Source organism: Cibotium barometz, chromosome 2 (genome assembly GCF_041138505.1).
Source record: "Cibotium barometz isolate CiBa-2024 chromosome 2, ASM4113850v1, whole genome shotgun sequence".
Classification (NCBI taxonomy): Eukaryota; Viridiplantae; Streptophyta; class Polypodiopsida; order Cyatheales; family Cibotiaceae; genus Cibotium; species Cibotium barometz.
In genome coordinates, this window is record NC_141047.1 from 7,029,185 (window position 1) to 7,040,898 (window position 11,714).

At 43.0% G+C, this 11,714-nt stretch overlaps 1 protein-coding gene across 4 annotated transcripts; it reads right to left on the minus strand.

Annotated features, from left to right (window-relative positions):
* Nucleotides 1–7,221: 7,221 nt before the first annotated feature.
* On the minus strand, nucleotides 7,222–10,921 carry LOC147640594 (protein REVERSION-TO-ETHYLENE SENSITIVITY1-like). 4 transcript variants are annotated; one of them, XM_086813319.1, is made up of 4 exons: nucleotides 10,536–10,921; nucleotides 8,075–8,272; nucleotides 7,902–7,975; nucleotides 7,222–7,811 (listed from the first exon to the last, which is right to left on the minus strand). In XM_086813319.1, the coding sequence occupies exons 2-4, from the start codon at nucleotides 8,169–8,171 to the stop codon at nucleotides 7,389–7,391; spliced, it is 594 nt and encodes a 197-aa protein (XP_086669445.1). In that variant the 5' UTR covers nucleotides 8,172–8,272; nucleotides 10,536–10,921; the 3' UTR covers nucleotides 7,222–7,388. The 4 variants fall into 4 exon arrangements, with proteins under 4 accessions (XP_086669445.1, XP_086669426.1, XP_086669420.1 ...); XM_086813300.1 differs by adding an exon at nucleotides 10,208–10,338 and having other exon boundaries at nucleotides 7,902–8,272; nucleotides 10,536–10,919; XM_086813294.1 differs by having other exon boundaries at nucleotides 7,902–8,272; nucleotides 10,536–10,919.
* Nucleotides 10,922–11,714: the final 793 nt, after the last annotated feature.

The following is an 11,714-nucleotide window of genomic DNA, read 5'->3' on the forward strand; positions in this document are numbered from 1 at the left end:
TGGCATGCTTGGCATCAAGGTAGAGTCGGAGGACATGGATGTCCATGCGGTCCATGATCTTGGTGAGTGGCCCCTGTTGGAGTTGCTATGATAGTCGAGCATGATACATATGGTCTGCTCAAATTCTGTGTGGTCCATGGGATCGCCGACAGTTAAGGGGATTGAGGGAGGATCCACCTTTTTGTTTTCCCTGGAGGAGGGTAGGATCTTGCCCTCCTCCAGGGGTGGGTAAAGGGTATTTGGCTGGGTGAAGGGTATTTGGCTGGGTGAGGTTGTTGAGGTGGAGGGGTTTTGGAGGAAGAGGGGAGAGGTGCCGAGGGAGGCATCAAGGAAAGGGGGTGGGCATGCTGATGTAGAGGGAATATTGGTTGGGGTAAGGGACATGCCCAATCCAAGATAGAGGGATAAAGGGGGTGATGTGGTGTTGGTGTGAAGGAGGTGGTGAGGGAACTTGAGGAGGGGTTGTGTGGAAGGGGAGGGAAAGAGGTGTAAGGTGGCAGGTGAAGAGGTGAAGTAGGGAAGCTAGTTTTCGCTATGAGTTTTGCGTGGAGGGTGGGGGGGGGGTTTTGAGAGAATGTTGGTGGGCACCAGTGGGGGGTGGGTTGGGAGGTGGTTGATGTGACTGGGACTAGAATGGGAGTGGGAATGTGGTGGGGGTCGAGGGTGAGGAGAGGCAAGGTGGCAGCCGAGGGAATCTATTCTTGCAGAAGGATTGGTGGAGAGTTGTTCTTTACTTGTTTGACCTGACTGCTGAGTGTCTCATTCTCCTTATGCCTTCTGACAATTGCCTTGATTAGCAACTTATTATGCTCTTCCAAGGCTATCATCTTTGTTTCTTGGTCCTCTGCAGTCTTTAAACTTCTAACAATTGTTTCCTTGTGTGTGGCTTTTGCTACAGCAGCAAGCTAGTCTTTTAAGGCTTCCACTTGGCTGGTGGTGGCTTTAATTTGCTTCCATAGCTCTGCATGTCTATTTTGCAGATGCGTGGTCATTAGGTGGCATCGCCACATTTGCTATTCTTGTGACCATATATGTGTGCTGGTAGAGGCAAAGCCTTATGTTTCCTGAAGCTGGAGCTGGAGTAGCTGGTCCATCCCTTCTAAGCTTTCTTCTAGGACTCTCTTCTTGACTTTTTTTCTTTTCTTCTTCCTTTGCTTGTTCCTCCAAACTAGGATCTTGAGGTGCTGAGGTGGCTTCCTCGATTTCCTTAATGACATCTCCCTCTGTAGTTGTGGGTTGCTCCTCCTTTTCTGGTTGCTCTCCCTTTTCAGTGCTCATGGGGGTAGATTTAGAGTATCGTATCATGAAGAGGCAAGAGGTTTTTGAATACTAAGGCCATCGGGCTGGAAGGGGGGGGTTTGGAGTATAGATTCTGTTATTTCTTTATGGGCTTGTGGGACAACTTATTCTGGAGGTGCCTTTGGTATCAAAATATTACCAGCATGGCTTAGAATTTTGGTGAGGAGATAGGGGTTGCAGACCTTGGATTGGTGGGATCTAAGGTACTACTCCATCTATTTATGGAGGTACCAAGCCCAATTATCTTCTTTCTCCTCATGCACATAGGCTATCTTGTGAAGGGAAATTCGGTTGTACCTGTCCACCAGATTTGCATAATCATTGACATTGCACGGCAGGCTCTCTCATCCACTTCTTCCTTTATGCTGTCGTACTCTGCCCCATTAGAATTGAAGGATATTTCTTCAGCATATCTTCTATAGACATCTGATCAATATGGTGGAGATGTGTTGTGAACTGGAGGTGGCAAGTGGAGGACTTCTTTGATCATGTGTTCCGTGATATGGATTTGCTCCTTGGATCCATCGGGCTTGGTGATGGTTCCTCTCTTTGTGTTTTTGTCATATGTCTTGAGGTATTTTTCACATAAGTCTTGGATGAAGGTTCTCAGGAGTACCTCGGCCATCCTTCCCAACCCCACTTTCTCCAGCTTGTGCTTCACATTTGTATCCTCCAAATGCTTGAGGCATTCTCGGCTGTGATATTGGAAGAGGAGGTTCCCTTGCTCTATTTTTGGACATCCTGCTGGATCATTGTCCAGCCTAGGTCCTTAGCATAGGGGCCAAGATAAGTTTGTTTGAATCCTCGATGCCCTGTCTTCTTGCCTTCCAATGACTCCAACATAGGATTCAACTTTGTCTTATTCTTCTTCTTTTTCGTAGGAGATCTAGTGGCACTTGCTTAAGTGATAGCAAGGGTCTCTTTATAATCATGGTCGGAGTCTACTTTGTTGGATTTGGAAGCCATTTGAAACAAAATCATGGGAGCGTCAGATTTTGCTGGGCTGGTACGACTTCAAGATCACTCAATATATGTGTGTGGTAGTTAGCTATGCCGTGGGGAGGTCAAAAACTTAAAATTGGCATCTAAAAAGATGTTTTATCCATTGGGCTTCTATCAAGTGTTTTTACTATCCCATTTTCTTTTCTTCATGGAATAAAACCACTCTAATGCTCCCTTTCACATTCTCTAGGTATTTCACAGCCCTGTCAGGGCATTTCACAATGTGAAATGCAACTAGTTCACGGCGTGAAATGGTAGGTTTGTTTGAAGATGTGAAATTTGAATGGAAGATTATGCAAGTAATCCTCTAAGTTGCTATGCATGATGGAAAGATAGTTAGTATGGTGAGCAAAAACAGAAGTGCAGTGTGGACATGAAATAGCAGAGTTAGCATTTGATGGTGTGAAATGGTGAGGCGATCAGTAGTGACTTGTGTTGGCTTTTATCTTTAAACTATAACATAGATGTTTGAATATGATGATGAACAAGAGCAAGGGCTAACAACAGATAGTGTCCTTTCTTAGACATGAGATGTGTGCATTTCACGACGTGAAAGGGGTAACCCATTTGAGATCATGAAAAGGTACTTGATGGTGAAATAGCAGAGCATGGATCTCACGCCATGAAATAGCAGGCTGCTATTTCACAACTTGAGATCTCTTCCACATTTGTGATTGTGATCTCAAGCAATCACAAAAATGTAATGAGGAGGAACTTGTTTCCTTTGAGGAAGCACAGGATGATCATCATTGGATGCATGCTATGCAGGATGAGTATAACTCTATACTCAAGAATGACACTTGGTATTTGACAGATCTACCTCATGGCAAGAAGGCCATTGGTAGTAAGTGGGTTTGCAAGTTAAAACGCAAAGCCGATGGTAGCATTGATCGCTACAAGGCCAGACTTGTTGCAAAGGGGTATGCCCAGCAAAAGGACATTGATTATGATGAGACATTTGCACCCACATTAGGTGTCTCATTGCTTTGGCAGCACATCATGGGTGGAATGTACATCAGTTGGACATTAAGACTGCATTCTTGAATGGTGATTTATATGAGGAGGTGTATGTATCGCAACCTCTTGGTTTTGATGTGAAAGGGGAAGAGTCTAAAGTATGCAGGTTGCTCTTTATGGCCTTAAGCGGGCTCCTAGAGCATGATATGAGAAGATTCATGCATACTTAGTTGCAAATGATTTTTGCAACAGCCAAACAAAGAGTACCCTTTATGTGAAGAGAAGTAAGGACACATTTGTGGTCATCGTTCTATACGTTGATGACATGTTGCTCACGGGACCCGATATAGATCAGATTTCAGCCTTTAAGGCTGATTTGCAGTCATTGTTTGAGATGTCAGATTTAGGTTCCTTGCATTACTATTTAGGGATTCAGTTTATGCAGTGCAATGATGGCATTATTATGCTGCAATCTAAATACAAAAGCTATTGAAGAGGTTTAATCTTGAAGACTGTAAACTTGTGGCTACACCTATGGAGACAGGTACTCAACTTAGTCTTCAAGATGCAGGAGACTCTTTTGATGCTAGTTTGTATCAGCAGGCTATTGGATTTTATGTGTGCAACACAAGGCTAGATATACAATATGTGGTCTCACAGTTGAGCATATTTATGCATAGCCCAGGTACGAAGCATTGGTAGACTGTTAAGTGGGTTTTTTGCTATTTATAGGGCACTTAGTATTTTGAATTATTTAATCCAAAAGGGAGTGAGTCACAGTTGCATGCTTTCAGTGATTAAGATTGGGTTGGATGTTATGACACACGAGTGTCCACTAGTGGGTTTTGCTTTCGCCTTAGTGATTCATGTGTATCGTGGCTCAGAAAGAAGCAGCCTACAGTGGCCACTTCTAGCTGTGAAGCTCAGTATAGGGCAGCTTTTACAGCTACAATTGAGTGTGTGTGGCTCAGACATCTTATGGCTGATTTGGGTGTTGGCAGTCGTCTAGCACTACCATTTTCACTAACAGCCATAGCACATTAGCAGTTGTGAGGAACCCAGTGTTTCATGCTTGCACTAAGCACATTGAGGTGCATTACCACTATGTCAGGGAAAGACTCTCTGCAGAGCAGAGATCAGCTTGGTCTATGTGCCTACACATGACATGGTAGATTTATTCACGAAGGCTCTTCCGCGTGAAAAGTTCAAAGCTTTTCGTAAAGCTTTGGGCATACTGCTTTTTCAGGATTGATTGACCATACCCTGTACATGTTCACATCATCACTCTAGGGGGGATTTGTAGCATTATATGGTAGTGATGTGTGTGAACACACTTAGGACCACCGGGGCACCTTTTCCCTCACTAGGAGGTTTTTTTCCCCGTACGTATGTACACCCTCTTATCTACTCATTTTGGAGTGTGTACTTATCTTTTGTATCTGGCACACATTTGTTCATTCTAATCTAGTGAGTTTGTGTGCTCTCAACCTTCTCTATCTTATGTGTATGCATTGTTGCAATCCTAACCCTAATTCCAACAGGCTCCCCAATGAGCTTTTCACGAAGTATGTTGATGAGTTGAAGGTCCCTCTCGCTTCTTATTTTCAAGAGGTGTGGAATACAAGTATCATGCCTGCGAGTTGAAAGATTGGGCTTGTACGTATATTGCCTAAAGTTTCATCCCCAGTTAATCTACGTCAATGGAGACCAATCACATTGATGGGGGCCATGTAAAAGACCAATCTTCCAATCATCTTATGGAGCCTTTTCTCCAACCAATGGGTTGCTTTTTTGCATATAAAAAAAACCTAATTTTTGTCATCTAAATGTTGTATGATGTGCCTTCCGTTTCACTCTCTTTATGTGAGAGTGTTCCCCTCTTTGCAATCTTCTTGAGCTGCTTTTTCTTCTGCCTGTGTCCTACTGATACAAATGGGTTTTGCATCTGTAGGTGTGCCATCTTTCCCAGCGCACTTGGAAGTAAATCTTAACTTCTCGATGCGGTTGACCACCTTTCTGTTGGTCTTGGGGGTCCAAGGTAGTGCTTTCTTGTCATCTCGAGCTCTTTTTCTCATTGTGTTAAGATTACATTGTTTAGCATCATCATGATCATCTCTCTCAGAATATGAGGCGTTTTCATTGAAAAAGCATCGCTGTATCATTTGCAAGAGTGGACAATGTGATACCTTTTCCAAACGCCTGGGCATGATGGTTTGCATCCAATGGGAGGCTACCCTTTTAGAATATATATCATTGATAAATGATTGTATGCCCAAGACTTGTTTACTTCATCCCTCTTTTTGCTCCATCTTTCTGACATGGGAGGAAGGGGATACTCGCATTACTTACCTTTCGTTTGTTGAATTAATGCACTTCTTTCTTAATGAGCTACTTTGGTCTAGACATCTTGTACAGCATTCAACTCCTACTACTGTTGTACGCACATCCTTCCGTTGTCACACCTAAAAAGGCAACAACCACATACTAATTTTTTGTGCCAAGGGGCATGCACATGGTTGATGACAGGTAGCAAAGAAGACAGAGAGTTTCTCTTTTCTATTGCTTTTGCTAGCTATTGCTTGATGTGGTCTTTCTTGTGTCTTATGAAAGGGCTTCGACATTGAAGTCTCTCTCTTTTTATCTTCTTCTTCTCATAGAATCGTAACTCCTCTTGCAAAACCCAAATCCACAAGATTTTTATGTGGACCCTTTTCGAACACAATGGTTTTACTTTTATCAAACTTTCATTATCATTCTTGTGAACTAGAATTTTACATAGAAAGGAGACATTTACTGGTGACAATGGATTGCAAGAAAAAGTGAACGTTAAGGAGGTACTAGAAGAATTGTAGAATTTCAGCCAACCAGTTTGATTTCAACATGGATCTTCATAAAACTCAACCTCTATCCTTCTACTTGGGTAAGTAGTGGAGCATCCTTTTGATTTCAACATGGATCGTCATAAAACTCATCCTCTATCCTTCTATTGGGGTAAGCAATGGGCTGGTTTTATGGAGCATCCTCCTAATAGACCCCTTTACCCTATCATGGGTAAGCCTTGTCATGGCAAGTCATCTCATTGAATAGCAAGTTCAGAAGAAGGAGACCATACATAAAACTGCAAGGTGTAACCAATAACATAGGCAGGCTGTTATTTGCACTATTCATTATAAAACCCCATCCATCCCAATAGACCATGCGACCATCCTGTTCTCTTCGTTCACTTTCTCATTTCTCTTCCTTGTCTCAATCAAACATTTCCTAGTAGAGATAAGTGTGAGCATTAAGGATGGCAACGTTTAGATTAATTTACTTATGTGGGTTTCTTTCCTAAGCTATGTGCTGGAGTTCAAAGCTACTACAAAGCACGTGCAATCATAACAACTTGGGCTAGGATCCTACTGGCAGATGGACTTTACATTTTTAAGCCAATCTACCCAAACAAGAGGGAAAAAAAACCATAACCGGGGCCGCGGGGGGGGGGGGGGGGGTGGGGGGTTGTATGCTCAATCTGATATTCCCATCTGCCCTCCGAGATCATTTCACACTTTTCAACAACCATCCTGGAAAAACCAATATTAATTTTTTAAGATTAGCAAAAAACTAGGACTTCCTCAGAAAGCATTCAATTGCCATGGTGCACCTTCAGGAGATAAAAGAAAATCATCTCAAAGATGCTTCAAAGAGTTGACTTTTCACTGCAAGTTTATATTTCGTCTAGGCCAAAGTCCCCAGAAGCCAAAAGCACCTTAACAGTTACTTTCTTGTGGGTGAAGTGCCAAAATGATTGCATTAACTAAATTGTTGACACTTTCCAAATAACCTAAATCCTGTACATATGCACAAATATGGGCAGACAGACAGTCAAGGATCTGCTGGCCACGCCTGTCTGCAAAGTACAATTAATAATGGACACAAATAGTGATGGGAGATCTGTGTATTAAAAGAACCTCACACACAACCTTTCAAAATAATAACCATTCCTTGATAGCATAGCCCCCCATATATGATAATAGAAATTAAAGCTGTTTAGTAGAGCTCAAAACCAATCATCACTAATGAACGGGGCATGGTCTTTACAAATGTTATAGATATTAAGCGCCTTCATTTCAGCTATCTTTCTTGCTAAATTAGCACTCAACGAGCCCCCTTCTCGCGTATGTCGCAAAGATAAACCAACCGATCAGGAGAAAGTCAAAGACTGCCCAACCCGCAAAGAAGGGCCAGCCAGCCACCAATAAACCAAGACACATAACTAGGGTAAAGGGAGCCAATGATCTCACGACAGCCCATTTGCTTACCCACTGACCTTTCAACAAGGCCAATGTAACAACATCGATCACGTTCCACTTGATGGACCTTTGATATGCAATCCTGTTCAGGAAACTAGCAACAAATGAATGACAGTTACATGTGAATAGGTTGTAAGACTTATGTTGGAAACTCTGCATACAGCTGCGGAGTCCATCATCCCACGACACTGCTGTACCAAGTTCGGCGTGCTCAAATCTGGACTCACACGTGTGGCCAGACAGATGAGGAGGAAAGCAGCACTGCATGAAAACATGTCGCACAGGTAATTATGCTTCTTCACTTCTACAAAGGCAAATGAGAGAATTCATCATAAAAGAAACATTTAGTACCTGTTGCCCATCAAGATGAGCATATCTTGCCGTTGCACCAAATGCAAGATTATCAACATTCACCAAATAGGAGCCTGCAAAATCCAAAATGGTACCATCTTCACGGCAGACACCCACATGGCCAACAAATGGAGCCAGCCATGATACTATGGGCAAGGGAGTCCATACTATACATTGTGGGAATCTAGAATGTGAAGATTCTACTGGTGTGCTCAATTTCGAAGGTTCAATTGAACACGTCAAAGTCTCTTCATCATCGAGCTCAGCCATGCTTCGACTTGACCTTGGTCTTAAGCCCTGTGGCTCCAGCCTTTTAGATTATGCTTCCCACTGTATCCTCTTAGGGTTTGGAAAACAGAGCTTTAAAGATTCTGCAGCCAAACAAAAAAAAAAATCAGACCCTTACAGAAGACATAAGCTACTAAGCATTGCAGAGATACGTGACAACAAGCACATCTGCGATCCCCTTCAAATTACTCCTCAAAACCTAAAAAATCTCATCCAGCACTACAGGAAAATTTTGAACCAACAAGCTAAGAGAAAACCTGGAAATTAAGGTTCTCTTAATTCAATTAAGGTGGTTCAGAAATTTCAGAAATTACGCTTTTGGCTCAAGATTTAATGGACTTTGGCATGAAATGGATGAAACTCAAGAGCTTTGATACCATTGCAAGAAGGGAAGCATGAGAGGAGGGAGAAAGTGCACTCAAAAAGAGTAAGAGTACCACATGCAACTCAAGGGAGTAGTCATCATGATAGCTTCAAGCTGAATACTCAACCCCTAGCACTCACATTGCTACGAGGAGGGTTGGAGCCACCTGGACTAGTGAAATAGGGTTGGCTGGAAAGCTCCATCTCTAACAAGATGAGGACAGCCAGAGAATCGTCCTACTTGTGGAAATAAGCTAAAGAATTATATAAGTTTGTCTTAAGAGGACTGTAAGTCTCAAGCAGAAGAGGCTGAGTGTGGTGACAGAGTTGCATGGCTGGGGACCGCATGGTCACCATGTGAGCATCAATATAAAGACCCCTCCATCACAATCTATCTGAACATTGTTGTAAGTAAAAGGAATCTATATATGCTACACAAGGAAAAATCCCCCGTAAATTCTAGGTTGTAGAACTTGGATTCCAGCAGTCCTAGTCCTCACGGTCAGTCACACGTGTCTGGACTCTTTCTGTTCCCCACTCCCCGCTTCTGATGACTGACACCTCAAAGTGGGAAGTCTTGCATCAGTGTGTCTAGGTTTGAAAATATCATTTGTCCTACAGCTGTGACTTGAAATGTCCAATGCATAGTTGTCAAAACTTGGTGTTGGCAAGGCCCCAATCCCGTTCTTACGTTTTTGCCCAACCGGACGTGATGCCAACCCTGTCGAGACGTTTGCAACCCAACCTGCCAGTCAAGCCTCTCGAAAGCCTGATCTTGCTCGAAATTATGTGCATTTTCATGAAGCACAACTATCCTTATGACGTGGCATGATGACATGGGTTGCAGTTTGCATTCCATAGCAAAGTTTTGACAGCTATGGCCCAATGGCTGTGTTCTTCACAATCATGTATCTTAGTGCACTCCCTACCATCGCTCCAGCTATTTTCCGCACTCCACTGGAGAGCTTAGCCTTTGACAATGGCATCAAAGTGTGCACATCTAATGTCTCCAGGCATCAGCAGTCCTAACCGATGCGACACAACTTGAGGCCCTTTATCCTGTGTGCTTTGTCAGCGATAACTCTCTATAGATTGACAAATTGTTCATTAGATTGCCACCCCACCAGAAATCTGAGGGTGGTCTCTAAAATGCCAGAAGAGCACCTACTGAAGGATCCCACCCTCTGCACTTATCAACTTACTTCGGCAACAAAAAAACAAGGTCCCAAAACTTAACGTTGATTGGCACCCACAATACCCCTAGATCCTTGAAAGGTCATTCCTCAAGAAACATGCCAATCTATCTTATGAGTGTGCATGTTAAGCATGCCAAGCTATCTTATGAGTCATGAGTCAAGAGGATTGCAGATGGCACTCAATATTTTAACAGCTGCATTTAGGACCTTAAATAACAGAGAAAACTTAAATCCAACCATTTGCATGATAAGTCATTACATACCTCAGACCCAACCCAAGGAGTTTTCCTACCATCAGAAAAAGCACACGCTGCTTTCAGAAAGACATGGAAAAATACATGTAGTAGAGCTTGAAGGAAAGGAAAACGATAGGGAGGGATACAGAAGTTCAAGAGTAAAAGGCAAACCATCCCAATATGATAAAGCCCCCCCCCCCCCCCCAATTGAATTCTGCTTCACCTTTTACGAATTGTGCTGATGAAATCAAGCGTCACCATTTCCTCTGCTAAATGATGGTAAACAGCAAGCTTGCTTTTTCAAATAATTATGCCGTTTCAGAAACAAGTTGAGAGTGACAAGAAATGCCTCGTCTGAAATACATATACATTTTAAAAAGCGCCCAAACACAAATATTGACAGAAAAATGATGCCCGGCGTGAGATCATTCTGTCTTTCTGAAAAATAAATGAAACCTAATGAAGGTAAAACAAATCTCGTCCAAGATAAAAAGGCATCATGCGCAGCATCTAGATGAGCAATTTTGCAAGTGAATGAAACAGCAAAGTACCTGGCGCAGGAATGTAGTTAGGAACTGAAGTCGATGATGCGATCCATATGTGTGTGGTATGATCAAGCATGGCTTCCTGAAGCTGCAAGGACAGGCAGGGGTTCGATTACATCGATGTAACTGTGTAGATGTGGTGCTGTCAAGTTGCAGGACTCATGAGGAGGGGGCTGCATCCGGACAGACAGAAAGCAGCAGCATCAACATCATGACCATCGTCCGATTCACACGGAAATGGGGAAATGGGGGGAATGGATGGGCAAAGAGCTTAGAGGAGGGACACCTGGGTGGGCTCGAGGAGACTTGGGACGTTGAACCCACAGAAGCCACATCGGATGGCAATGCCGATGGATAAATAGAAATGGGGGACAGAGGGGAGGGGGGTTGCATCATATGATATGGCACAAGGTGCATGTATTGGATATTACTCAGCTCTACTCACCTTACCCTTTATTTGACGTCCCATGGAAGTGCTTTTTTGCTACACCCGTGAGAGTGGTTTTATCAAAAAGCTCTTACTACTAAAATCCCAATACATTTATGTACTTATTGTTAGTTATCTATGGGCTAGATAATATTGTGGGCTATACCTCCCTTCCCCAAGAATACCAATCTAATTCCCAATGAGTTTATCGTGTGGACGAATAGACATCCTCTCACGAGTGGATGACTTTAAGGTCTAGTTCACACACTTTTTTTTTCTTGGCGGGAGGGGGTTACCAATCTAATTCCCAATGAGTTTATCATGTGGATGTCCTCTCATCTCACGAGTGCATGACTTTAAGGTCTAGTTCACACATAGTAGGAACTTTTTTTTTCCTTGGCATTCACACGTAGTAGGAACTTTTTTTTTTCTTGGCGGGAGGGGGCCGGGGGGTTTTCCTAATCTACACACACGTACATGCACGGGTGCTCCCCCATGCCCTTACAAGGTGACACTCCCCTTCTCAATGTAGTAAATGCAAAACAACTCATACACTTGTGACTTGGTACACTTTTGGTGGTACACTCTTCTTAAGGCCCATTTCTGCTCAAGAAAAATATTGCAAGCTCAACCCCTCCTCAAAAGTAGGGGTTGAGTGGATAACCACAAACAACCCCTAGTCAATTTGTCATTTTGCAATTACTAGACTGAAAACATGAAAAAATTTATCGCCCATTTTCCCCTACATGTGACTAGAT

Bases quoted from the DNA above. Each gene is read 5' to 3' on its own strand.
- LOC147640594 (XM_086813294.1), bottom strand. From the start codon at position 8,171: ATGGCTGAGCTCGATGATGAAGAGACTTTGACGTGTTCAATTGAACCT. The intron at 7,812-7,901 runs GTACTAAATGTT...GTTTTCATGCAG, and splicing joins CTCATCTTGATGGGCAACAG to TGCTGCTTTCCTCCTCATCT.